The 27,862-nt window shown below is 44.7% G+C and overlaps 3 protein-coding genes across 3 annotated transcripts in view; all 3 read right to left on the reverse strand.

The window, feature by feature from the left end:
* Nucleotides 1–22,429: 22,429 nt before the first annotated feature.
* LOC127670432 (Bardet-Biedl syndrome 10 protein homolog) overlaps nucleotides 22,430–27,862 on the reverse strand; it is a 73,372-nt gene continuing 67,939 nt past the window's right edge. The window contains exon 3 of the transcript XR_007974577.1: nucleotides 22,430–22,509. The gene's annotated coding sequence lies outside the window, so the exon portion shown is untranslated. The remainder of the gene's footprint in view (nucleotides 22,510–27,862) is intronic.
* LOC127670431 (Bardet-Biedl syndrome 10 protein homolog) overlaps nucleotides 22,430–27,862 on the reverse strand; it is a 38,226-nt gene continuing 32,793 nt past the window's right edge. The window contains exon 3 of the transcript XR_007974576.1: nucleotides 22,430–22,509. The gene's annotated coding sequence lies outside the window, so the exon portion shown is untranslated. The remainder of the gene's footprint in view (nucleotides 22,510–27,862) is intronic.
* Nucleotides 22,742–25,463, reverse strand: Bbs10 (Bardet-Biedl syndrome 10). The gene is made up of 2 exons (XM_052164858.1): nucleotides 25,233–25,463; nucleotides 22,742–24,962 (listed from the first exon to the last, which is right to left on the reverse strand). Exons 1-2 carry the CDS (start codon nucleotides 25,415–25,417, stop codon nucleotides 23,024–23,026), a joined length of 2,124 nt encoding a protein of 707 aa, XP_052020818.1. The 5' UTR covers nucleotides 25,418–25,463; the 3' UTR covers nucleotides 22,742–23,023.

Here is a 27,862-nt window from a genome sequence, read left to right on the forward strand (position 1 = left end):
TTTCTCTTTATGCCTTCTATCTTCTGAAAATTAAAAAGTTAACCAATTGTCTGTTAAATAAAATTCATCATCTACAACCACTGATGTTCCTAACTTGCATTGGTAGTGCTTAAGGCAGTTTGTATACATTTGATATAAGACAATATGCTATAGGCATTTTGTATATATTTTATAATATGATATCAACATTAGGGTATTCAATTAAGGAAAATATTGTGTGGATTCTATTAATAAAATAACCACTATGGGCTATTAAATTCTAGGTTGGGTCCACTGAGAAGCTGGTCTACAAGATCCTTGCTAACACAGTGAGCTCATAAGTAGTTTAGAGTTTCTATTATGTGTCTTTTAAGGATTTGATCATTTGCTCTTTAGTTTAATGTAGTGAGGAAGATAAAACTAAGACGAGGCACTTAGAGACCTATTAGGCACTAGACTGAATGCTCACTGCTGTGTGGAATCAGAAGAGGCTCGTGTGGCAGGTACAGTCAGACTCTATTGAAGTTCACAGGAGATGGAGTTTTCTGTGGCTCTTTAGCCACCCAAAGGGAAAGCGTGGGCCTTCGAGGTTAAATAAAGATGAACGGCATCCCAGAATAGGAAGGAAAGAGGCAACTAGGAGAGCAAACCCTCGCATTGCCCCAGTTCCTTTTCCTTAAAAAAAAAAAAAAAGGATCTACATCTGTGCCTTTAACTGATCTTGGTTTCACCATGGTTTGTCTTTCAAAGAGACCCAGACATTCCAAATCTAGAATTTCCACATTATTGTTATAAATGCGTGTGTGTGTGTGTGCGTGTGTGTGTGTGTGTGTGTGTGTAATTTTTAGGGTTTGGTCCCAAGAAACTTGGTGGATGGAGCAACATCTGAGAAATGCTCTTCCCCTGGTAGCTCTGGTAATGCAGTGTAGACTTTGGGGATGGAAGTGACTAGAAATGAAGCTGGAGAAGAAAAAGATGCCGTCAATCACGCGACGTTTGGATTTTATCCTCTAGTCTATAATTAAAGACACAGATGTAGATTCTTTTGTTTTTTTAAGGAAAAGGTACTGGGGCAATGCATACATACATATATACACATACGCATACATATATACATATACATATACATATATAAATTTTTAGAAATAGATAGATATCCTCCCTTTTCCTTCTATGAGAAACCGCTACCTTTCCCTTCTTTGGGTCTCAGTATAGAACAAAAACTCTTTAGTAATCCTCTGGACTCCAGCACCAGATTGGAACTTCTTAGACACCAGTTTTGTGAATAAACAACAGGATTTTTAGTAGACAAGCATTGTTGATTATCCAGACGACAGCCTATAAGCCAGTCTAATAAATCTATATGCATACTCTATCAGTTCTGTTCTTTTAAAGAACCTTACTAACACTCCTAGTATATGTGCGTCTATGGGTTTGGTTCCTAGCATTGAACATACATACACAATCAGTTCTAACTCCTGTTTGAACACTGGATCCATGAGTATGTGAGTTCAGGGTCTCAGATATCAAGATGTGTCTTTAAGGCAGGGGGCTCTGAAATACCTGAGATATTTTGAAAACAAGCCCATCTCTGAGGGGTAATTTACTGCTTGCCTCTAAGTCTGTAACGCAGAATGTATGTTACATTCTGGGGGCACAGGGCTTGAGCAATATATCAGAAAGTTCTTGGAATTCCAGCATCAGGAGAGAAATCAGATGGGTTTCATAACCAACTCTGGCAAGTACATGACAAAGTTCAGTGAAAAAGGAAGATGATGTAACAGGAGAGTAGAGAAACTAACTCATTCTGTGGCTGGGAAGTAGGAAAAGCAGATTGCTAGTGAGTCCACCAGCCAAGCACATAAGTCCCTCCCTACACAGTGGTCATCTAGCATCTCACAATAGCACGTAATACAGTGTACATGACAGTGGCTGATACAGGTCTAATCTGAAGGCCACTCATCTACCAGTGTGTGAGAGATGGGCATTCAGAGATAATGTTATGTGGCTTTAGCAGTATGGACTCCCCTGGGGAAATAATGACATTATTTCCCATACATGCTTTCTTCGCCTCTGATGTCCAGCAATGTGGTCTGTTCTACAGCTCACAGGTCTTCAGAAGGTCTGATAAAGGAAATTTTGAGGTTTGTCCTGCAGACCTCAGCATCACTGCTTTGGCTATTTTGGGAGTCATTTTGTTAAGTTATCCAGGCATGACAGGCTCAGGTTCAACTCTGAACCCTCCACTCTGAACCCTCCCCGCCTCCACCAATGTTCTGCTTCTGCCTGGCATCCACAGCTCACAACAGCATGGTGCAGTAGCTCGGCACAGTGGAGAACTCCCACATCCACATTTTAATTCATCTCTTGTCTCACTCACTCATTTAACAGACTTTGGGCACCTAATGGTTAGAGATAAACGTGACATAGGTTCTGTCACTGTGGAGCTCAGCAGGCCAGAATGCCTCAAATAGAGTAGAGGAACTTGCCAGCAAGAGTGAAGGGAAGCAGGCAAAGAGCAAACGCTTCCTTTAACCACATTCTTTTATACGGGCTGCTACAGGGAGGAGTGGCCCAAATTTAGGGTGGGTCTTTCCACCTCAAAGGCTTTAATCAAGAGACTCCCTCTGAAGACTTTTGTTGAGCCGCCTGCATTTCAGGAGATTCTAGATGTGGTTGGCAACCAAGATCACAATTATGCTAGGCAACTGCTGGTCCTCTTGAGCATGTTTGAGAAGGACATCCAAAATTGATATTTGCTTGGTTTACAGGTAGTGGCTAAATTTTACCAAAATTCCCCAGAGACTGGTTTTAAAATGGAGTGGGTTAAAATGGAGTGCTCCCTGAGCATAACAACTCTAGGCAGCCTCATACTTCCTGAACACTAAAGGCTAGGTCCCACCTTAGGAGACACTACAGGACTTAGTGACAGCTTGTCTGTACTGAATCTGTCAAGCTCCCGTCATACCAAGTGTCAGGTTTTTGAAGGATGCTCTTATCCTGAGGTGTTTCAGGGGAAAGGCTCTGGCAGCATGTATAGGAGGTTGGAGCAGATACACCCTAGAGCCAAGGAATTCAGCAAGCAGGATGGATGCCCTTAACCAGAAGGTCAGGATCAAGGTTAACCTTCCATCTTATAGCAAAACATCTGACATCATACGTGTAGGAGAGAAAGCTGGCTCAGCCCTCAGCCTTGGAGATTGTAGTCTCTGACTGAATCTAGCTCTGTAACGAAATAGCAGATCATGGCAGAAGCATGCATAGGAAGGAAAAGGCAGGAGAGAGGTCATGTTCAGGTCACTGGCCCAAGGATCTCTTGTGCGCGCCTTCCCTGCCTCTCAAAAGTACTTCTGATGCCTTGGAAAATGTTTAAGACCTAAGCTATAGCACTCGACTCTCTTGGAGGAGAGGGCTGATATGAGTGGCCTCTCAGCCCAAGAGGAGCAAAGGCCCTTTCAAAGTATGTGTGTTGAGGGCCAGGTCTCAGGGAGCAATGTCAGGTCCGAACTCAGTCCTTTTCCCAGGTTAATAAGGTCAGAGCAGGACCACCAGCCACCAGCCTATTCTACCCAATGACTATATCCGAGAAAGATTTAGACTAGGGAACGTGGCGGATCCCTTGTTCTGTCCAGTGTGCCTTTACGGAGCTAGAGAGATGTCTGAGCGATGCTCATAATATCCCAGAAGTAAGGATGCAGAAACAAGGGTGCTCCACCGAGGAAGTGAGTGAACCAGTCAACCCAGCAAAGCATGGAATCAACACACATGAAGATGGCGCGCTGACTCAACCTCTGCAACTTCAAATGACACGAAGCAAGGTGAAGACGGGAGTGAAGGAGAAAACTGAGGGAGATGCAGCGTGAACTGTTGATCTCAGATTACCAGAACGCACTGTGAAGAAGTGCAGAGACATCAGAACCCACAGGGTAAAGCCAGTGGTTATGTGACCCATAAATGAAAACTCAGGGAGAATGCACACTAAGTTGTTGTTTTATAAAAACAAAAATCCCAGCCATTCCATGAAGACTCCAGAGCCCACACTGGGGTGAAAACCTGCTACCTCAGAGAGCCAGAGAAAGCACCCAGCTGACCTTCTTGTTCCACTGATGTCCCAGAAGGAAAAGCTCCTTCTTCTCCAGGGCCTGTTGCATCCCCTTCGACTCAATGACCCTCCTCGTGTTCATTCCCTGTCGGTGGTTGCCGGCTCTGCCTCTTCACCTAGGGCTGACTTTATATAGCTCTTGGGTTAAAGGTCTGTGCTAGGGCTGAGCCACCCAGCTTGGTTTTTCCAGTTCACAATCTTGGGAGTCCCGAGGCAATCAAATATCTGGCCACACTAAGTGGCTTCATGCTCCTGCCGTGTTCTTGAACTGAATAGTGACCGCTGGAGGGAGGGGAGAGGATTCTTGCATTTGTTTCCCGTGACCGTACGTATTGAGCAGAAGCATTTCAGAAAGCTAGACAGAAAGCAAGACAAGGCTGATTTCTGCCCGTGTGCCAGAGGTAGACCCCAGACTCTTCTGGAATAAGAGAGCATATGTGGAAAATGTCCCCCCATTGAGCAGATGGGCTATCACGCCGGGTGTGAGCAGCAGGAGTTTCCACAGGGTCACCATCCCATGTCCTCTCAGAGGAGCCAGGAATGTGTAAATTGATCATAGGAGACCTCAAGTTCCCCTCTTATATTCCTGAAATTTTTCAGTCTGTGTTTTCCAACTCTGTCTCCATGACTCCTGATTTTTAGATTTCGTCAATGCCTTCACTTCCAATGATCTTCTTGGCTTTTATTCCCTCACAAAGGTAGGTTTTACTGGGAAGACCTGTATAATCCTGGTAACATTGGTGGGGAGGAGGGACAGTAGAACACAGGTGATAAGAACAGGGGGAAAGGAGGAATAAGTAAGGAGAGACTCGGCGGGGTAGAGCAGAGGCTGGCAGAGAAAGAGGGGTAACTTACACTAAGGGTGTTTGAAAAAGCCATACAGAAATATACTAATGCATGTCTCTCTCTGTGTGTGTGTGTGTGTGTGTGTGTGTGTGTATGTGTATAATGTTTACATAAATGTTTATAATATATAATCACATGAAAGAGAGAGAGAACTTAATTGGAATTACCCTACACAGGTGATAACACTCCTCCAAGAAGCCATTGATTGCTAACTTAAAAGCCCAGTTCCAGGTGTAAGATACCTCCTTATGATTTGTTGGTCAAGGATATCACGGAGACCGCCCTCCCAAAAACACCACCACCACCACCACAGGAGATTGTCATTGCTCCTGCTTGCCCAGCAGAGCTTTATGATAAGGCCCTATCGCAGAAACAACACATACTTTGGTCACAGGACTTGGAGAGATCAAGTTGTCACGAGACCGGAAGCCTTCTTCCCACTGGCTAGCTTTCACAGTGCTGGAGGGTGCTATGTAGGCTTCTGTGACAAAGTCATCAGCAGTGTTTCCCACCCGTGATCCTATGACCTACAGGAATGGCCACTCTCGCAAGGTGTGCCTGTTGTACCACCACTGTACAGAGGTAACCACTCTTTCTAATTGGATTTAAGATCCACTACACAAGAGGAAACAATATGCCTGATACTATAAATCTGGCCAAGAACCCATGGTTGGGGACCTAGTAGTTCCTAAGGGTGAACCTAATACTATTTCCTGCTAAATAGACATAGTATCTGTCTTTCTAAACTTGTATCTCTATACCTAGAGATTAATGAAGTTCTCGGACCTCATCAGAGGAGGTCGGACAGTGGATGGTAGTTACTGCTAAAACTCACATCTGACCAATGTGCAGGGAGTATGTGCAAGGCTCAGCAACGAGAGGAACTTCTCCCACCCAAACACTCAAGGGACATTTCAGTAAAGGGGGAGGGGACATTGTAAGAGTCAAAGGTTGTGAAAAACTAGAGGGAAACTGAGTCTTCTGGACATCGTGGCCCTGCTGCTCTTGTGACCACAACAGCTGTGAATAGCTGAGTAAGACCTGTATAAAGACCAAGCCAGCCTGTGTCCTGTCACGGACGGAGGCGGGGTGCACAAGCCCCACCTATAACTGAGAAGGGATTGGTAGTTGAGGGTTTCTAGGGGAGCCTCGCTTTTCTTTACGGGTGTGCCTGGTAGGTCAACACATACGTAGATGAATACATGGTCAGCATAAACGTAACTCAGTGAGTTATTACAGAAGAAAGGGAACACAAAGTCGGGAGAGGTCAAGGAGGTAGGGTTGGATCTGGGTGAGATTAGGGTGAAGAGCTGGGGGTAAATAAGATGGAATGACGTGTATACGTGTGTAAGACATAAACTATCACACTCTTCTTCTGCCTCAACCCCTGCAGTGATACATCACCTCCACAAGAATCAAAGTCAACTACTTGGCCGTGGCGGCCTGGACACATTCCTGATTCTTTCCGGCACCACCACCTTCTAGGTCCCAGTTCTCTGACTCCTGTCACTGTCATTGCTGGTCCTGCCCCTTAGACGTTCCTCCTCAAAATCCCCTTCAAGTCTCTGCTCAAACTATTTCTTCCCAGTAGTCAACATGGCGGCCTTTTCCCAGGGAGGAAGGCCAGGGGTCCTGCGGAAGAAGACAGGCTGTAGCGGGTCCCCAAACCATGCTCATGTAGGAACACTGTCTGTCAGGGGCGATCACTACCTAGTTAGAACCTGTGTTTCCTGGTCACGTGTGACCAAGTGATCATAGCAGTGTAAGCAGGTGACTTCAGGAGCATGCTTCCTTTTGGAGGAGGTTGGAAGGAGATTTCTCTGTATCTACCATGCCATTTTTGGTTTTGAATTATTTGAATATGACTGACCCAGAAACAAAATAAAACTTTAAAGCACGGACCTGTCACGCACAGAGAGAAAGCTCTTGAAATAATAATAAGGGCCTTGGTGTAAGAACTGCAAACAGCGTGTGGAAGGAAAGCTCTCGGTCCAAGGGACAGATCAGCGGGACGGTGACAAAGCTACAAAGGGATGTGGACAAGAAAGAGAATTCTCTATTAGTTCTCCCTGCCTGGGAAGGTTTTCCTCCGTTTGTGGAACTGTGAACATCCTTGCTGGCAGGCTGCAGAGAACAGAGGGCAAGGGGAGGGCAGCCAGCTGTGCAGGCTCTGTTTCCTTGGGAAGTGTCACCCCCCCCAACTCCCCCCCGATCCCCCACCCCCATGCCTGGCTCCTCAGCAGACTCCTCTCTAAGAGATTTTTCCAGCATACTAGATGGCCCTCAAGGGAACTACTGGAACTAAGCTTGTGGGTGTGGCCAATTGATCACAAAATCTGTCCCAGGAACTAGACTGTTCCAAGCCTAAACGCCCAGCCTTTGCTTTGTTAGTAAATCTCTCTAGGGAGTCAATACGCTTTGTCAGGAAGCATGGGATCCGACCAGGAGGGGTCAACGCACTACACCTTTTTCTCGTGCTCCAGTTCCCCAAGCGCAGACTGAGCCTCCTATCTGACCATACCCAAGTCCTAGGAGATCTTGCTTTGCTCCGTAGTTTAGACATCATGTGATGTTCACAGTTCCAAGTTTTATAATTTTAGCTCAAACTTACTTTCTGAATTTACAACATATGCATCTAGATCTCCCAAATGCGCAGAGGAAGCTACTGGAGCAGTACCAAGAACCCTGACCGAAAAAGATCCAAACCGAAAAAGATCCAGACGACGAGAGGACGAGCAGACTGCAGTCCGCTGGGAAAGGAGTCCTGTCTTCCGCAAACTGCTTTTGCCCGGGCATTTTATTATAGCAACAGAAAAGTAACTAAGACCCCCCACAACAAGCTGAAAAAGTACGGTGAACATGAAATATTGCCAATTAGCATGAACCAATTTTATTAACATATATACATGAAAACACAAACACATATTTGTGAACCATCTCAAAGCAAGCTGTAGACACATTTTCCCCCCTAACTGCAATGAATATGTCTCATAAGCAAGGATCTTCCCCTGTATCGCTAGGTGATTCTTGGGAAATGGAAATCGAATTATGTAATTCCTTTGCTAAAAATTCTCCAAAGGTTTCCCTGCGCACAGAATTAAGGAAGGGAGGGATTTAGGTAAAACAGGTGTTAGGATTGTGGGGTGCTGGCAAAGGACACGGTGCTGAAGAAGCTCACGTGGCAGGAGCAGGGCCCTACAGGGAGCAAATGCAAGGACACAGGCTGGTGCCACTCATCTATTTGCAGCAAAGCATGCTGGGTCCGCTAACAGGAAACCAGCTGGCAGGTCAGAGAGAGAGAGGCCATGAAGGAAGTTTGGGAAGTCACAATTTTTTTTTTTTGTATCTTGATTATGATGGTTATAAAACTGGATGCACCTGTCTAGCCTTAAAGCACTATAACAAAGGAGCTGTGCTTTGCTGTTATGCAAATTATTTGTAAAGTATGTTTCCACAAGTTGGATGTTTAAACATATCCTTTTTGTGTTAGCCAGCTTGTCTTGGTTTCCTTTCTGTTTCTGTGATAAGATACCCTGACAAGGAGCAATATAATGGAAGAAGGGTTTATTAGGCTTACAGTTCTAGGTTATAGCCCATCGTTTTGGGGAAATTGAGGCAGGAAATCAACATCTGGTCACATCACATTCACACTCTAGATCAGAGAGAAATGAATACACTCGCATCACCTGCTTCCTGATCATCAAGTTTTCCACTGTCCCACATAATTCGGGACCTTCGGCCTAGGGAATGGTGCCGCCCACAATGGGCTGCTCTTCCTACTTTAGTGAACAATATAAAGGCAGCCACCCCACAGACCACCCTGATAATAAAAATGTACTCCATCGAGACTCTCTTCCCACATGATTCTGAGTTGTGGCAAGTTAACATTTAAAACTATCACATTAGCTTTCTATTAGTGTAACAGAATAATCAAAAGCTGAGATAATCAACTTTTGGTTTTTCAAGACAAGAGTTTCTCTGTGTAGCCCTGGCTGTCCTGGAACTCACTCCGTAGACCAGGCTGGCCTCGAACTCAGAAATCTGCCTGCCTCTGCCCCCCAAGTGCTGGGATTAAAGGTGTGCACCACCACTGCCTGGCGATAATCAGCTTTAAGGGTAGGGAAGTTCATTTTGGCTCACGGCGTTGGAGGTTTCAGTCTAAGGCCTTGTTACTCCCGAGTCTGTGGTGCGGTGACCCTCACATCGAGAACATGAAGCAGAGGAAGCTGAGTTCCTCGTGTAGCTGGGGAACAAACGGAAGAGAAGACAGGAGCTAGAGTTTGCCCCCACTCTCCCTTTTGAGGAGATGACCCCAATGACATAAGAACTACCATCTAGACCCCACTTAAAAGTGCCACAAACTCCCCATAGCATCAGGTTGGGGACCAATTCTATCCCAAACATTAGCATTTTTCATAGAGAAATGTTAGTGCCAATGCACTATAATACTGCATTTTTCTGTTTTTTTTTTTCAGTCCAAACAGCATTGATTCCTAATGTACGAAAGAGTACAGCAATGAAATTTAACTGATACAGTGATCTACCTAGAGTTAGGCCCTAAGTCGGTGGTGCTGGACTTGTGAAGATACCATCTCCAGTCAAGAGCTGATCTATCAGCTTTTGTTATCTCAGGAATAATGTTGTTAGCAAAGAATAGTTTCTCTGCATAGCCCTGGCTGTTCTGAAACTCCCTCTGTAGACCAGGCTAGCCTCAAACTCATAGATCCACCTGCTTCTGGCCCCTGAGGGCTGCATTTAAAAATGTGTGCCTGGCCAGCACTGGACTTAATTTTCAACAGTTGAGCTCTTCAGAATGTCAAGATCAGATGCTGTTCATGAAAATGAAAGATGAAGGGATGCTGTCAAGATGGCTTAGTGAGTAAAGACACCCAGTATCAAAACCCGAGGACCTGGGTTCGAACCCCAGGCCCCTCATGGTGGAAGAAGAGAACTGTAAGTTGTCCCGTGACCTCCGCCGGTACACTGAGGCACACGTGTACACACAGGTGTGCACCCACACACGATAGATAAATAAATGAGATGAAGTAAAGACTTAGAAAGAAGATGAAACTGATAGCACCATTGATCAATCATTCCACAGTCCATCTATCTGTTACAGCGCAATGGGGGCGAACAGCAGACAACAACAGCTGCACCCAACACGGAGAATGACAAACTGAAAGTTCCAGATGCAGAGGAGCACGACTTCACCTTCCCGGTGTGTAAAAGCTACTTAATGTTATGAGGGTGTCTGCTGCGGTGGGGCTGGCAGCTGAAGGAAGCCATGACAGGATTTCCTGGTGTGGGCAGTGTGTTCTGATCCAGACAGTGGTTGCACAAATACAGCCTGTGCTACTTGTTAGGCTAAGATAGTCAACACCATGTATGTTTTAGCTGGTCCCCAGAAGAAACTCGAGCATACATCCCCTCCCTTTGCTGTGGCCTCTCATTGACTAAGGTGCAGCCTTTTGATTTAGTGTCAAGGTGTCCAGGGCCGAGAATGGCTTGGAAGATCTTGGGACTGCAACTGAGAAATGCCACAGGATGACATCTTCCGCCAGTCTCTCTAGATTTCTATCTGGGCTCCCGTGTGTACTGGTGTGCTCCTGTGTGCGGTGTACATACATGGGTAGGTACACAGAGACAAGGGGCTGAAGTCTGATGATGTCAGAGACCATCTGCCTTGTTTTTCAGACAGGATCTCTTCTTAGTGGGACCTCAGGCTGGCTGATTAGTTGGCTAGGCAGCAAGCCCCAGGGACCTGGCTGTCCCCGCCTCCGCAGTGCTGGGATTACAAACACTCCCAGCTATGCCCAGCTTTGACATGGATTCAGAGAATTAAACTTACATCCTCATGCTTGTGTGGCAAACTCTTTGCCAACTGATTCAATTTCCCCTTTGGGTTCCTTCAATTTCCTTTGGTTGTTAAAACCACAATGTTGGGGCTCATCTGAACTGTTAAAAGAGCAGGTTTCCAGGTCAGGATGTTCAAAATGGCTGACAGGGTGTATATCTTCCCGGGATCCTGTCAAATGACAGAAATAACTTAATTACACAGAAGCACTGGGGACCCAATAGAGATTAGAAAAAGGTTTCAAGAAATTGAAGCTGTTGAAGAACTGGACAAAAGGAGGGTTGGGTTGGCTGAGAGAGCCCAGCAGCCCTATTGGAGCACAAGCCCTGAGTTTTCATTTGGCTCCACTGTTTCTTGCTGAGTTAGTAGTTCTTTGTATATTTTTGGTAGAAGTCCTTTATGAGACATTCACTTTATATATATTTTGTCTAAATCTGTTACTTGCCTTTGATTCTGCACAGTGTTTAAGTTAATTTTAAGTCTAATGTATCAGTTGTTTCACATGGATTTTGCCTACACAGATTTCCACCCATGGCTTCTCTGGGAAGCTTTGTAATATTGTATAATATTTCATGTCACATTTATGTCTTTGATTGAGTTCAAATAATCTTTGGGGTATCTATTAATATTTTATTCAAAGACTTTAAGACCTTTTACGTTCTGTGTTTGGGTGTGTCTGTGTAGGAGTTCTATGCAAACAAGTCCTGGTGTCTGTGAAGGCCAGAGGCTTCGGATCTACCTGGGACTGAGTGACAGGCAATCGGTGAGCCACTCAGCGTCAATGCTGAGAACTGAACTCGGGCCCCGTGCAGAGCAGCACATGCTCTAACTCCTGATCTAGTCTCTGTATTTAAGGAAGAAAAAGCAGAAGGAGCAGCAGCGAGTTTCTGCCCTCCAGGCCTAGCGTGAACACCAGGACATAAATCCTCAGGATTTATAACACACTGTATATATATTTCATAGGCTCACTCCTAAGTTAATTATCCAATTAATCTCTAAGGCCAATGATCCAAATGACTTCTTTTGAAAACTATCATTATTTATTAACATTAGAAAGCTGATGTAGAGATCTGACATAGGCCTCTGCAGGGAAATTAGAGTTCTTTGGAAACCAAATTCCAGGCCCCTCAAGGTCTCTTTACTGAAAAGCAGTAGAAACCAAACTCACCAGAGCAGGTGGACCCCGCGGAGGTGACACACTGGAGTTTGTGTGTCGCCCTGTGTGAGGAAGGCCAGCCTTCTGAGGTTCTTCTATGAACCACAACATGAGTTCTGCCTCTGCTGGCTCGCTTCTTTATCTGGGGGTTGGTGGGTACACATGCACCACAGTACACACGTGGAGGTCAGAGGGCTTGCCTTCTGCCACACAGGTCCTGGGGATTGGACTCATGCCACCAGCCACTGTGGCAAGTGCTATTGCCCATGGAGGCATCGCACCGGCCCTGAAATATAATCGTTAAGCTGACAAAACATTGAGGTGAAAATTATTTGTTGAAATATTGATTAAATTGCAAAGTAAGTTAATTCGGAACTAATTGTGATTAAGCAATAACATCTCTAAGTTCTGGAACCCTAAAGTGCTATCTATTGATTACATCCCTGACTGTATTGGTAATAGGGGCAAGACATATGCCAGACTGCAGGTTGTTTGGCACAAGGAGGCTTTGGAAAGATTACCTCCACCCCCACCCCCAGTCTCCTTCTTATAAGGTGGATATCAAGACAGTCAAGGCGGGGTCATTCTTTTGTTGTTAAGATCTTACTTTTATTTTTAAAAGGCAGATATGTGTGTGAAAGAGAGGGAGAGTGTGTGTATGTATGTGTGTTTGTCTGTCTGTCTGAGAAAGAGAGAGAGAGAGAGAGAGAAAGAGAGAGAGAGAGAGAGAGAGAGAGAGAGAGAGAGAGAGAGAGAGAGAGAGAGAGAACATAGCTGAGTGCAAGTGCCCTCAGAGACCAGAGCCCCAGGACATGGAGGCACAGGCTGTTTTGAACCACTGAAAGAAGGTGCTGGGTTTACAAGGATGTCTAGTGCTCTTAACCACTGTGCCATCTCTCTAGCCCAAAGTCAGGTGATTCTGCAGGTTAAGTGAGTCAGCATATTGAAAAGGACTTAACCTGGGTCTGAGCACATGGTCAATGCCCAGTGTCTTAGTCAGTGTTCTATCGCTGTGAAGAGACACCATGACCAAAGCAACTCTTAGAAAGGTCAACATTTCATTGGGGCTGGCTTACAACTTCAGAGGTTCAGTCCATTATCATCATGGTAAGAGGTAGGGAGGGTATCAGGCAGACATGGTGCCTGAGAAGAAGATGAAAGTTCTACATCTGGACCCACAGGCAGCAGGGATGAATGCCAAGCTAGGCCTAGCTTGAGCATCACGCTGACACACTTCCTCCAACAAGGCCACACCTCCTAATAGTGCCACTTTATAGACCAAGAATTCAAGCACATGAGTCTATGGGGGCCATTCCTATTGAAACCGCCACGCCCAAAAAGTTTTAAATATATATATATATATATAGTCCATTTATTTATCCATTTATATATATAGGTGTGTATATATATATATATATATATATACACACACACATACATATATGATCCATAAAGGATTTTGTTATTTTTTTAGGATGGAAGAAAGAACGCATTTTTATAACCTAATTATGGTTCTCTTTTTCTTTTTTTTTTTTTGCTCCTTTCCATCTTAATATTTTTGTTATTCTCCCTTCCTCCCTCCATCCCCCTCCTCCCTTCCCTCCCTCCCTCTGTCCCCCCTCCTCCCTTCCCTCCTTCCCTCCCTCCATCCCCCTCCTCCCTTCCCTCCCTCCCTCCCTCTGTCCCCCCTCCTCCCTTCCCTCCTTCCCTCCCTCCCTCCCTCTATCCCCCTCCCCCTTCCCTCCCTCCCTCCCTCCGTCCCCCCCTTCCCTCCCTCCCTCCCTCTGTCCCCCCTCCTCCCTTCCCTCCCTCCCTCCCTCCCTCCATCCCCCTCCTCCCTTCCCTGCCTCCCTCCCTCCATCCCCCTCCTCCCTTCCCTCCCTCCCTCCCTCCCTCCATCCCCCCTCCTCCCTTCCCTCCCTCCATCCCTGCCTGCCTTTCTTCCTTCCTTCTTTCCTTTCCCTTCCACACTTTTATTGTCAACTCCGTCTTGGTTTTTCCTCATTGTGTACAATGGTGATGGAGCCCACAATTGGCTCGCTTGTCTTATTCAGCAGCTAAAGCCCATTGCAGAGCGCCACAAATGGAGAGAACTCCTGACCATGGGGTGCCTGGCCTCCATCAATACAGTTACAACACAACCCCTACTCTTAAGGCTCAGGAGGTACACACACACTCTGTGTGTCTGTGTGTGTGTGTGTGTGTGAAAGAGAAGCAGAGAGAAAGATTGCCATCTGTGAGGTAATCTAAGTCCCTTTTTATCCCCAAATTTTATTTAAAAAAAAATAAATGAGGAGGGTCTATAAAAATGTACATACTCTATTTTTTACATCATTTTATGTTTATTAGTCAATTTCATAATTACTACCTCAAACAAAATTGACCCCTGCAACTTGGGTTTTAGTGCAAGCCACACTTCAGATGCATAATTTCTAAAGTTTGAGGCGCAGGTCTGTCATTTTCCAAATGACACCCAGGCTATCCAGGTTAAGTATCTGCCCAAGCTCAGACAGCATGTGGCAGGCCAGGATTCAAAATCCCGAGAATGCGACTCTGAAGTCCACGATTGTAACCTATTGCTCTTCTGGAAAAATAGGACACTGACTTTTACTAAATCTTCAATTTCTTTCTTTTGCCAATGTCTATGTTCATCAGAGAGACTTTTTGGGGGATGGTGGTAAAGGGATTTGTAGGCTTTAGACAGTCTGAAGTGGGTTTGCTGTCCAGAATGCACAAGGAGGAAGATGAAGGAAAAGGCTCGAAGCACTGCCCAAGCTTGGAGTGGAGCAACCTTCTCCCTATTCCCTGACACACAGCAAACAGTAATCCTGAAGCTCACAGAAGAACGGGGAGCTGCTAGGGGGAGGTGCTGTCGCCCTGCGTGGGTCCTTGGGAGTCCTCAGGCTGGCGCATTGCTGTGGCTGCAGGAACACGTGGCTCACCCTCTGTCAGCGGGGGCCTCGTGCCCGCATAGACCAGGCTGGCTCCTTCCGCCATCGCCCGCACCTGCTCGCCTCCGGCTTCCCTCCTCAGACCTGCTGCTCCTGTGTCCACAGAACCTCCTCGGCTCCAGGGAGGGATCAGTGGCAGGTCTTCCTCCTCTTCGCATGCCACAGCAAGTCCCTCTGGCTGGATGTTAAAGGCACAAGACTGAAGAGCTGAGGTTTCCCACAATGCCCTTCTCATCGTCCTCACTGCGGCTGCTCCTCCCCGGTCCTTGCATGGCGATGACCCTTATTACGCCTCCCACATCCCTTGATTAGAGCCCCAGTTGTCCAATGACAGCAGTAAAGTTCCCCTTTGCCCAGATTCTTGAAACTGGCTGAGCTTCTGAGCCCCGACCTCCTGAAGTCCTACATCCAACCATTTCTCCACCCCACCTTGTCCCTCAAATGCTCCTCCCTCACAGTGCCAAAGTGAGGGAGTCCAGCCTCTTTTAAAAGCTGGATAATTGTGCTTTTTGTTTTTTCTTTCTTTCAGAAATATGAATAAAAAGATGCCAAGATCCTAGAAGCAGGTCCACAATCTGTGCAGAAGCCAACTTAGGAGACAAGGGTGTGAGAAAGAGGCAGCAGAGATAGTATCCAATTTTCCACCCTGATTCCCTTAAGGCCAGCACATCTGTTTCCCTGAGTTTCCCCCATGTGGTTATGTAAGTGAACTAGTTAAAAAACCGGAGGCAAAAATGGAGAAAAACCCAAACAAAACAAAACAACCCCAAACAGCAGTCTCCACACTCGGCTGTGCAAATGCACAAAACCCCTGACCTAGAACCTCTAATGCATCTGATCTAGAACCTCCAATGCATCTGATCTAGAACCTCTAATATATCTGATGCAGCAAATGTGTCCAGCAAAGGTGTCCAGCAAACATTATGATCTTGCCTTTTCACACAACTCCTAGCTCCTGAATAAGTGACCCCTTCAAAACTCTGGGTTCTCCCTTCACTCACCCACATTTTCTTTTGGGATTGGATTAAGCTGCCAGAGAATGAGGATATTAAAGGGAAATCTTAAAACAACTACTACTATACAACTCTAAAAGGAAGTACGTGGGAGGTTGTCGCTTCCTCCCTGTGTGGTGGGGAGACCAGCCTCGAGTGTTGGCTCCACAGAGACTCCAAAGGAAAGTCACCAGTAGTAACCTTCAGGAAGACTGATCTGGCCTCTGCTGTCAGGGGTTGGGTGAGAAATGTCCCTCCCAAAGCCCATGAGTTGGCTTGGCCTTCAATCACATAGTGCTTATGGGCAGGGCCTTTGGGAAGCAAGTGACTGGAGCTTGCGACCTTTGAACTGTAGGGAGGTGGCGAGACCTTCAGGACTTAGCATAGTTGGGGCAGTCCCTGGAAAGGCATATTTTGTCTCTAATATTTTTTATTATTCATTCTCCCTTTCCTCACTCTCCCTCCTCTCTCCCTCTAAATCCCTTCCTACCTTCATGATATGAGCAGCTCTGCCCCAGGATGGTCCCCAACCCCCCATGATATGCCACAGCACAGGCCCAGAACTGATGGAGCCAGTTACCACGAAACATAAAACAAAATAAACCTTTTCTGCTTTCAGGGCTATTTTACCTGGTATTTTATTACAGTCACAGGAAGTAAGCACGCTGGTAATGCAGGACTAGCCTTTGTCAGAGTGGGAGTGTCCTACCTTCACTGGACAGTATCCATCTGTTTTAAAAGTGAGAATCCCCATCAGCTCTCTACAAGATAACTTTGCTTTCTACAAATCTTTAAGCTAGTCAAGGATCATGAAAGACAATGATGTCTATAGAAGCCGATAATACTCAAAGAATACTTCCTCCAGAGTCTGCCACATACTCAATTCTAAAGCTTGATCTCCTACGTAGGATCCAAAGACTGGGCCTCAATTGGTGGGAGAGTTGAATAACTGAATTTGAGAACCTGTCTTCCAAATACAAAATTATAAGTTGAGTGTCATTGTGCTTTGATTCAGTCTCATGTGCTGAACACAGGTCCACATCACTGTCCACAGCTGATGATGCTGGAAGGGGTGGAAACTTCAGGAGGTGGGGCTGAGTTGGAAGACTTTTGTGCTTCGCACTTAGAAGGGTGTCCTGGGACACTGGCCCTTCCACAGCTGCTGTGAGCTAAGCGGGTTTGACCCCAGAGTGCTCCAGGAGTCCGTGGAGGACAGCATCTCCACTGTGGGTGAACAGGAGAGGGAGAGAGAAGCCGAGGTGGGAACATGATGATCTGAATGAGGGCTGTACGGGCAAATTCTACATCGACGGGATAAAGACACAGCTGTGCTCGTTTAATTTTGCTTAGTCCGACACCGCCCTCTGGTTTGCTGAGGCTGCTATAGTGTTCAGTGCGATAGCTGGGTCTATGCTTTCATTGCTCCTTTCGTGTATGAACCAAATGCACCGGGTTTTCTTGTTTGTACCCCAATGACTCAAGGCTTTTGTTGGTGTTGTTTTGTTATTTTGAAAGTGTCTGTGTACCTCAGGGCCTATAACGCTAATCTCTCATCGTTATTTACATATTTAAATTTGAAAAAAATACTCAAATTCTATGCATGTTCTATGTATTGAGAGGACAAGGTCTACGTCCTCGCAATCAGATTTCATGATCTCATCAACTGCTCCATCTGTCTACGGAAGGTCCTTCTTTTCTCTCCAACTATTGGCAATTTATAATGGGAAAATGGAGCCATTTTTCTCAGACGATTCCCTACCAATTCATGAAGTTCAGCTCAAAACATTTGAAATAAGAAGTACCACACACCACAGGAGATGGTTTAAAATATTGTACTCTTCCTCTTAAGTAAGCCTTGGGGAAGCTCGGGCTGGCTGCTTAGTGGTTGCCACGTCTACAGAGAGCAATCACCCTCTCAGGACAGCTTAGAGGTCCATGGAGGGCGGCACGCAGTAACAAAGGCTATATTTCAGATGAAGTGTTTTAGTCTATGAGGGACAGTTAGAAGGTGCAGACAGGAAGGTGAAAGACTGTTTCTAGTGAGAGCTGCTTCTTTTCCAATGGACAACCTTCCTAATCCACAGCCAGATCGGAATAAAAAGTCCCCGAAGGTCTCCATGTTGGAACAAGGGTACAGGAAGATATTTTAATTAGAAAAAACACGTATCTCTCAGTACCACAAGCATGTCTGTGCCTTCAGGGAATACAAAACTCAAAAGTGGTTAAACACTAAGAAGACAATTCAGGGGCTAAAGGAATAAAAACAGTAAATGGCACTTGTACAGGACCTGAGTTCAAATTCAGTTTTCAGATCCATGTTAGTCACTGTCATTGCATGACTGACAGTTATAGATGGCCTACAACCCACCTCTATCTCCAGGGGACTCTGACTGATGCCTTTGGTTTCCACAGGAATGAAAACTCACACACACACACACACACACACACACACACACACACACACACACACACACAACAGCACCCGCGCTGCCATGGTACCAAGTGTCGGGCGTAGGCCTGGGGGATTAACAAAAAACACAGACATGGGTCATTCTGTAAGGAGAATGTCAAAGCTTTACTGAGAGACCAGCAATATATACACCAGAGGCCAGGGAAGGGAACAGGAAAAACAATTATAGTCATAGGTCAGGCACCTGCGAAGTTCGTACCACACCAGGCGGGAAGGCAGGGATCAACAGGAATCAAGCTAAGCCAAGGGATGTTTTGCTCACAAGAAACCTGTGCAAACAGCTCAGCTGGGGGTGTTACACACACACACACACACACACACACACACACACACACACACCCCACATATAGATAATTAAAAATAAAAATAATAATCTTAAGTATATCCAACCATGAGACTTTCCATAGAGAATATTTTGCTGGAGTTTTGAGAACGTATCTAGAAACAGGAAGTGTTGTGTGTGTACCTGAAGTCTGGGGGGCTGATACCACAGCAGCTTCTGAACAAACAATGCAAGCCATTTGTACTTGAATTGCTTTCATTAAATATATTTCACAGTTCCACCCCCAAAATCCCCAAAGCAAAAGCATCTTGGAAAAACTAAGTATTGAAAAAAGTTGATCAAGTCTAAAGTTAGATGGCTAGTGGTTTTGCTACTTCAAAAATGTATAGTTTTTCACACAGCCACAGCAGAGACCTTTGACTGAACAAAGGTGGAACTAAGGAGGAGGCCCCAGCACAGGCAGAGATACGGCAGTTCAGTTCCCTCCCACAGGTCTTGAGTGTATATAGTCCAGGGGATTGGAATGGCCCTGCTTGATCATCCAACCCTCAGTCCTGTGCTATCATCCCCCCCCCCCCCCCAGGGTACCGTCCTGACTGTGGTCAAGCCTCAGCTACAGACAAGTCCACATTCTCACTCACAGGCGAGACAAAGTGGAAACCGTATTTTGCCCTGTGCCAGCTAACAGAAGTGCATGCATCCCTTCGGGGAGAGAATGAGCAGTTCCGGATCGTGCTTAAATTGCATTCACCCATCCCGTTGCTTTCGGCTTGAAGCATGAACCCCATGACATCTCTCTCCTGTATAGCGTGAGTAAACAGCTCTTCTGGCTGAAGCAGCTCAAGGATGTTCATTTATTTAAAACCTATCGGCTTGAAGATAAAAATGGCTCATGCAGGCTCAAGAAAACATGAGGTTGATAAAGGTTCCTGGAGGATGTGTGCTTGCGGGAGGTAGGTTTACACGAGACGTCCCAAAGGTCCGCTGAGGAGGCACATTTGTCTTCTCTGCCTTCCTGTGCCACAGCAGACTGGATTTCCAAGCGGCTAGCTGCTTCCATGTATCCCATCCACACACACTGTGTCACCGACACTCCTGCCACTGAGCTGTGAGTGAGGCTGCTGAGTTCTCTTTGCTTGCCCTGTGACTCTGCACGGAGAAGTCCAAATGGCCCCGCCCGCCCCAAAGACCCCAGAGCAATAAGGTACTTTACTAAATGTTCAGATTATTTATCATGCAGGACTAGAAAACAGGAAAATGACCTTGATTTGAAAGTGTCTCAACAGCTCCCCTTGTCCACATTCTATTTCAGATCCTTCCTGTAACTTGGTTCTTACTACAGGTCCCTTCAAAACCCTTGTGGAATTTAATTAGTTTAAAAATGATATACTTATCCGGGCAGCAGCGGCACACACCTGTAATCCCAGCACTCTGGGAGGCAGAGGCAGGCAGATTTCTGAGTTCGAGGCCAGCCTGGTCTACAGAGTGAGTTCTAGGACAGCCTGGGATACAGAGAAACCCAGTCTTGAAAATAAATTAAAAAAATAAAATAAAACAAAGAAAAGAAAAGAAAAAAAGAATAAAAGAATAAAGAGAAAAAGAAAAAAGAAAAAGATGTACTTTTGGGCAGTGGTGGTACACACCTTCAATCCCAGCACTCGGGAGGAAGAGGCAGGCAGATCTCTGTGAGCTCAAGGCCAGCCTGGTCTCCAGAGTGAGTTCCAGGTCACATAGAGAAACCCTGTCTTGAAAATCTACAGGAAAAAAAAATCGATTTAAGCCAAGGATGTAAACACCCCAGTTTTAACTCTATAAAGATTACTCATTGTTTTAATAACATCAACGAAGGATAAAACTTTTAGTATTCTTTTATGGAGAGCAGTTCTACCTCTTTCCATTTTCCTTTCTCCCTCCCTCCACGTGCCAGATTTCTTTTTCAGTCAGTCTCCTGTCACCCACACTGGCCTTGAACTCCTGACCCTTTAGCTTCCACCCATCCAATGCCTGGGGTATACGTAAGCACACGCCATCACACGTGACTGGCCTTTTCGAACTGTCTGTCCTCCCGAGATTTTTTTTGACTGTGGAAATTTTTAAGAAAATTATGACCTCATGAGGTTCTCTACGAGCACCATGTGACTAATTCATTCACCAAATGTGCACACTTACTGTAAAGTCGCCTATGCCAGCTGGAGCAGAAGGTGCCAACCTATCAAAGACAAACTTTACTGAAGTCTGATTACTTCAAGACTGAAAAGCATTCAAAGCAACAACAGAGAAAATGAAGCAAAACTGACTTGACAGCCAATTAAAAATGAACAGAAAAATTGTACAGTGATTTAATGAAGGTTCCTTCATCTATGAATTGAGATCATTTTCCCCATTTCTACATAATTGAAATAATGCATCATATGGCATAAACTTTTAAGATGGTGCTGTATGTAATCTAAAAATCTGGGACAGCATGGAGATACTGTGGGTTTGTGTGGGGCATGCTACAAGCAGGTTTGAATGTAGGTGTGTGTGTGTGTGTGTGTGTGTTCAAGTGCAAATGCACATATGGGAGGAGGGAGCTGATTTTGGATGTATTTCCTCTATTGCTTTTCAGTTATTTTGAGAGGGTGTCTCACTGAAATCTGGAGCAATCAATTAGCCAGACTGGCTGGCAGGCTTGCAAGCTCCAGGGATCCGCCTGTCTGCACCCCGATGGCCACGCCCAGCTGCAGGATGACAGGCGAGCAGCTAAGCCTGCCTTCTATGTAGGAACTGGAGATGCAGCCTGGGTTTCTCAAGCCTGTGCAACAGACTCCTTTCCCATAGCTACCCAAGACCACTCCAGTTCACAAACACATCACTGGTCAGGAGGCTTGCAAACATAAAGATATTCTGTTGTAATTTTCCTAAATCCAGTCAGAAGCCAATGTCATTTACTTACCCATTAACTTTGTAGAAAGCATAGCAGACTCACTGTTTAGCCTAGGATTTGCACAGTTAAGAATTTATTTATTGAATGAATAGACTAGATGCATGTGTTTAAGGGAATGGGTTCAGATAACACTGTTACTTAACAAGCACATTTAAACACTGGTGCAAACAAAACATTATTTTGGGATTTACAACTACTAAAAGGAGACGATACTGTCCTTATGACTACATACACAATAAAGTGACAGGGAAACACTTGTGATCTACACTAGAAGTAACTGTCAAATTATTTGTTGCTACTGAAATCTGGCAAATCAGTGAAATAAAGAAAAACTAGCAAATACAGGGAATCCTTATAAGACTTAGGAACCAGGAGAAAATGAAAAGAACAAATTCCTTATCTTTTCTGGAATTAGCTTCTAATTATCAAAGGAGAGTTCACAATGAATACTCCTATTTTTGAACAGGTATTCAAAGTTGCAGATTTTGGATTTATTTACTGTGTGCACGTAGGAGCCTAGTGCCACAGAGTAGGTGTGGAGCCCAGAGAACGGCTTTGTGGAGTTGTTTCTCTCCTTGGAATTCAGGTTGCCTGAATTGGGTGGCAAATGGTTTACCTGCTGAACCATCTCCCCAGTCTCCAACCAAATTTTCTCAATAGAAACAGAAACGAACCAAATGACACCCCGAAAGAAAAACAATTTATATACTTTTTACAAAGATAATTTGACTTTTATTTACTGCTTTACATATTTGGCCTACAGAAAATATCTTAAATAAAATACATTTTATATTCATGTTCACAAACAATGTAAGATGGCATGTGAAGACCTTGTTCAAGTCGGGAGATTACATGACTCTGTGACATAAAGTTCAAGGAAATGAAGTGGGAAAAGATACAGAAAAGGGAAATATAGAGACAAGCCCCCTTAGACCCAGACTAGTGCAGACCTGAGACAGGAAGGAGACATATTTAGTCAGGCTTTCTTCCACAGAGCTGATGATCTGTGTCTGCATGGCCTGGTGGACTGATGTTCTTAAGACTGGGCTGACTTCAGTTAGCCAGAGCCTGTTTTAATATTTAGCTTGAGCTGAATCCAGTTTTTTCCTAACATTTAGTATTTGTTTGCGAACGTGTGTATAGAACAGAGGACATGACTCAGGACTTCATCCATTCCTTCCACCTTGGGTGTGGACCACAGGTAGTCAGGTTTGGCATTAAATGCTGTTGCCCACCGAGCCATCACCCTGCCCCCAGACTGAAAGTTTGAGCAACAAAAAAACTGATGGCTCAGCAGTTAAGAGCACTGACTGTTCTTCCGAAGGTCCTGAGTTCAAATCCCAGCAACCACATGGTGGCTCACAACCATCCATAATGAGATCTGGTGCCCTCTTCTGGGGTATCTGAGGACAGCTATAGTGTACTTATTTATAATAAATCTTAAAACAACAAAAAAACTGGGTGTTAGAGTTCATCATCTGATTCTTGGTCACCAGTTTTCTGAGGCTGTCTCTTGACATTGATTATTAAATCAATGGTTAATATTTTCATCAAACACTGAAGAACTGAAGTTAGTAATTGGTACTTACCAGCTACTGACTCAAAGCCTGACTGATCACTTACCATTGGTTGACTGGCTTGAGGTGCGTGGAGAGGCCGAATGTGTATGTGAGGGAAACTGTCCTTTCCCTTCTTAGGCTTACAAAGGATTTTAGGGATGCCTAAAAGAGCATTAGCTATTAACGTGCTGATGACAGTTTCATCTGACTGTTGGCATTGTTGGGCATATCTGAGAAGGTAGTAATGCATCAAAATCTCAAAAGTCCCACCCACTGGCAGAACACTGCCTGCTGGCACAGCTGACGACCAATGACCCTGGGAAGTGCAGGTGTGGAGTGACTTGGGTATCACTGGTGACGTGGACCCCTTTCCAGGATTATCTGTGACCAGTAAATGTTTGAAAGAAATTTCTGCTCTAGTGTCGTTTGCTGTAGGGTTTCCAGTGGAATCACTCTCAGTTAACATCCTGCTGTCTTCTGGAGACAAGCACTTCAGTACTTCATCTGTTTGGCATGGCTCTATTGCTGGTTCCCTGTGTGCTGACCTCAGCTCACCTCTTATCAAGTTTATATCTGAAGCCCCCAAACTTGAATATACCTCTAGATGTGTTTGAGTTTCCAATATATTTTTGTTCTTTGCTACTATGTCCTGATGCTTATCAGTTTCTGGCGAGTGATTACTCTCTCTGCTATTGTCATAAGCAAGAAGACTTGAGTCACACTGCTCTTTGGTTTGTATGATGTAATTTAGATCAAGGTCTGTAAACAGCTGCCGAAGCATCTTAAAGGCTCCATGAAAAGCTCTCTCATGCTGTTGAACAAGGCCCAGAACCGGTCCACAAAGGACCACGCAGTGAGGTATAAATGAGCATGTGCTGATCAAGCCAAGATGAGCATACCTCTTGGATCTAAGGATGAGGGGTTTACAAAACTTCACCAAAGTACTGTCAGACATTTCACACTGTGAAGCGACTTCTGGTAGGACACAAGGAGAAAGACCAGTGATCCTGTGGACCAGGGAAATCTCTTCAGATGATAAGCACTCTACAACTGATATGCTATTTAGTCTTGCACAGTAAGTAACAAGGTCGGGTTGCTTTACGCTGGACAGGAGCAGTTTGACATTCTGACTACGCAAGTAGTTCATGACTGTTTTTGTCCTGTCCATGATCCAGCGCTGAGATGCCTGAAACTGGGTTTCTGAACTGAGAACAAACTCCGAGCCAGACGATGAAAACAGAGGCTGGAGGATTTCTGTTACTATCACCATCCTAATGTCACCATCTGCTGGGCAGTACACAGAAAAGTCTCTGGGAAGCACAAGGCCATCCACAATTCTAGAATCTGAAACAGGCAGGCCTGTCACGCCAACACTCAACTCTACAAAACAGTTGTCCAACAACTCAAATACCTCAACCCCACTTTCACAAGCCATACACTTGAAAACGTAGTCACACATCAACTGTGAAATGAATCTGTGATTGTTTCTTCCCACTCTTCCACAAAAGTATGCTTCCAGGAGCAACTCCAGAGAGCGCCTACACAGTGTTTTTCCTTCAGCAGATGAAGAAAAGACAGACAGGTAGTGCCTGCTTAAGTTTTGGTCTACAATACAACCTAGTGTTTGTGTCTGAAATGTTAGCAGAGCCTGGGAAATAGATTTCCACTGACCACAGTTTTTCCAATGCCTTTCATGGCTCTGAATACTTTCAGAAGAGAATGAATCTTTTTCTTTTTCTCCGATTGCATGAAGTCCTCTGAGTAAATGGCAAAGAAAAATAATAAACGTTTTAGCACCATCTCCTGATTTTTTAAGGTGACTGGAAACACACGCCACTATCATCCTGTATAGGAAGGGGAAAAAAAATAACTCAGATTTTCTGTGTTGGTGCCAAGTTAACCCCATATTTTCATAGCTACAGGCATACAGCCTTAGTTTTATTTTTTTCTTTATTTTTAACTTCTTTATTCTAAGATCCCAGGGATGGGAAAAGAGTGAGAAGTGTGTTGAGGCTCTCTGACCCGACGTCTACACTGGTTTTATCCAAGCCTCAGGACCCCATAGGCGGTTGAGGGAACTGCGCGCCTAGTGGCGGGCAGGAGCACCGAGGTACCTGGCTAAGGGATGCTCTAAGTGCAGCGCCTCCAGGAGGCAGCCTCCATCCCTGCTAAGCAGCACCTCGCCGGTGGCCTTCGTACACAACACCTGGCCGCCCTCGGGCCCCACGCAGCGGTTCGCGATGTCTTCCAGCACCTCGGCCACCCGCAAGGCCGCCGTCACGGACCCCTGGGACGCCATGGACGCAGAACCGCGGAAACGCTTCCGTTAGGTATGGACCGCAGGAGGGAGGAAACGGAAAAGGCGGGGAGAAAGGCGGAAGTCCAGTAGCACGGTGAGCATAGATTAGCCCGCGAGTCGCTTGGCGGAAGAGCCCAGTGCTTGCAGTAGGGGCGGAGCCCGCCAGCCGTGGGCGGAGCCCCGAGTGGTCCTGGGACGTCCCTATTTTCCTGACTCAAGCCCGCAGGCGTCCCTGGCCACTGTAGGACTTTGCAAGGGAAGGGCTCGGGTGAGGGGCGTGGGTACCGCCCCCATCTCAGGCTTCTCTAGAGCTCCTGCTGTCTCTTTGCTCTCCTTGCCTTCCTGCTAACGGTTTTAGGATGCAGAATAGTCACGGAGAGCTTGGAGGTCATCATGTCTAGGCTTGTGTCTTCCGCTGGGGTGGAGGTGTGCTACCATGTCTGCGTTCAGGTTAGAAACTCCACTTACTTTAACCACTTTAGAAGAAGTAGGTGTTTGCCCTTTATTCACATAGATGATCAATCTACTATGTACGATTCAACACAGAAACCTCGTGTACTGCATACAATCCCAAAGCAGAAAGGTTTCATGTATTAAAACACAGGCGTCAGGGAGCTCATGAGCCCTGGATTCATAGCTGAGGTGCTTTTTTCAGTCATCCGTTACATACAGGGACCATCTGTAGTCCCTGCTTTCCTCATTTAAAAACAAACAAACAAACAACAAATTGGAGCAACATACAGGAAAATAGAAACAAAACAAATAAACAAAAAAAACTCTTAAAGTTTCGAGGTGGACACGCTAGAAAGGTTTTAGTTTCTAACCCGAAGTTCTATCAAGTATTTGTCATTTACTCACAAAATTCTTTTGGTGGATCTTGGGCTGTTATACCCACAAGAGATGAATGCAGAACAAACCTGTCAAAGTTAGCAGGAAAGTGATCCTGTAGCTACTTAATGATGTTTAACATTGACAGCTGTTTCCTTACTCCGCGCTGCCATTATTTCTAGAAGCAAGTAGACTCTGAGGGGCAAGTTAGAATGGGGAGGAAGGAGGAGGAAAGGAGTAAAACTTTCCCGGAGCTTATCAGAGGTTTACTCAATAACTCAATATGGGCTCCTCAGTAATAAATGACTTGGGGGGCAGCATTTCAGTGTTTAATGATACTGTCCCCCCCCCCATTGCATTCATTATTTTTAGACTGAAATAATGGGTTATTTCAGACATTTAAACAGTACAATCAAGGTTCTACTGAAGTGCACTCTGTAGTCATGATTCAGAAGGCTTTTTATCTGAAAATGACTGCCTTTATTCTTACTGTGTAGTTTCGGGGGTCATTTAGATATGCTAAGCCTCATTTTTAATGTATGATTTATAATTTCCACTTATTTTTAAAAAAGAATATAAAGCATCAAGTAAAACATACATTAGAGATTGTCAAAATTCCTGTCAACCTGTTCAAGCCCTGTACCCCCCCCTCTCTCTCACACACACACACACACAGAAAATAAATAAGATTAACAGTATATTATGCATTAATACATTATATCAAGAGTCACTGGATCACAGATTGCTCTTTTAAAAAAGTTTATTTAGAATACCTACTTGTAGAAGTTAACATAATTTTACAGGTCATTAGAAAAATTCTTTTCTCTCTGCAAACATAACAGGTTAGGAATAATAGATTAGAAATGTATACATTACAAAATCGCCCATGACTATCTATACATTTACTATGCACCTTAAGAGAATTCTACAGTGTGCTATATTTACACTGCAGGTGACAACACATTTCTATCATACAAAACTGACCAGTGCTAGTGCTTGACTTTATAAACCCATTAACTGAAGTATTTAAAAGTAAATGTATATTTAACATGTAAATGTATATTTAACATGCCAAAAGTGGAAATAAGTTCAACTGAGCCTCTGTGGCTCATCATTCAAATGGTTCATGGCATTTTTTTCAAATAAAGAATTTCAATATTATGATATTAAAATAATTTTATGATAAATAAAGAGGCTGATTTTTCTAAATACTTCATAAAGTATAGTAACATTCATTTTTGTCAAGGTTTTCCTGTGGCTCTCACTAAATATGTTAATCTTATTAATAAGACACTGGTCCTGTACAATGTTAACAGTCCATCTTCAATTAAAAACTGTAACAAAATAGTACTTTAATTGTAACAAAAATTGGATATACTAAACCCACACAATACATAACAAAATGAAATCAAATTATGCAGTGGTGGCAGGTTATACATTTTAAAGAATCTCTTTTTATATTTAGTCAAATAAGAAAGAAATTGAAATGTAAACTTATTGAATTATGAAAGGTTCCTCCCACTGGGTCAAGTCGGAAAATTGGATATAAACATGAACATTTTCTTTATTTATATTTAACATAATTCAAAATAGGCTACAGTCTCATCTATGCCATCA

This window comes from Apodemus sylvaticus, chromosome 20 (genome assembly GCF_947179515.1).
Source record: "Apodemus sylvaticus chromosome 20, mApoSyl1.1, whole genome shotgun sequence".
Taxonomy (NCBI): Eukaryota; Metazoa; Chordata; class Mammalia; order Rodentia; family Muridae; genus Apodemus; species Apodemus sylvaticus.

What these genes read in the sequence shown, in the direction of transcription:
- Bbs10 (XM_052164858.1), bottom strand. Translation starts at nt 25,417, where the DNA reads ATGGCGTCCCAGGGGTCCGTGACGGCGGCCTTGCGGGTGGCCGAGGTG. An exon ending in TTAGAGCATCCCTTAGCCAG is followed by an intron (nt 24,963 to 25,232) that starts GTACCTCGGTGC and finishes CTTCCTATACAG; the next exon opens with GATGATAGTGGCGTGTGTTT.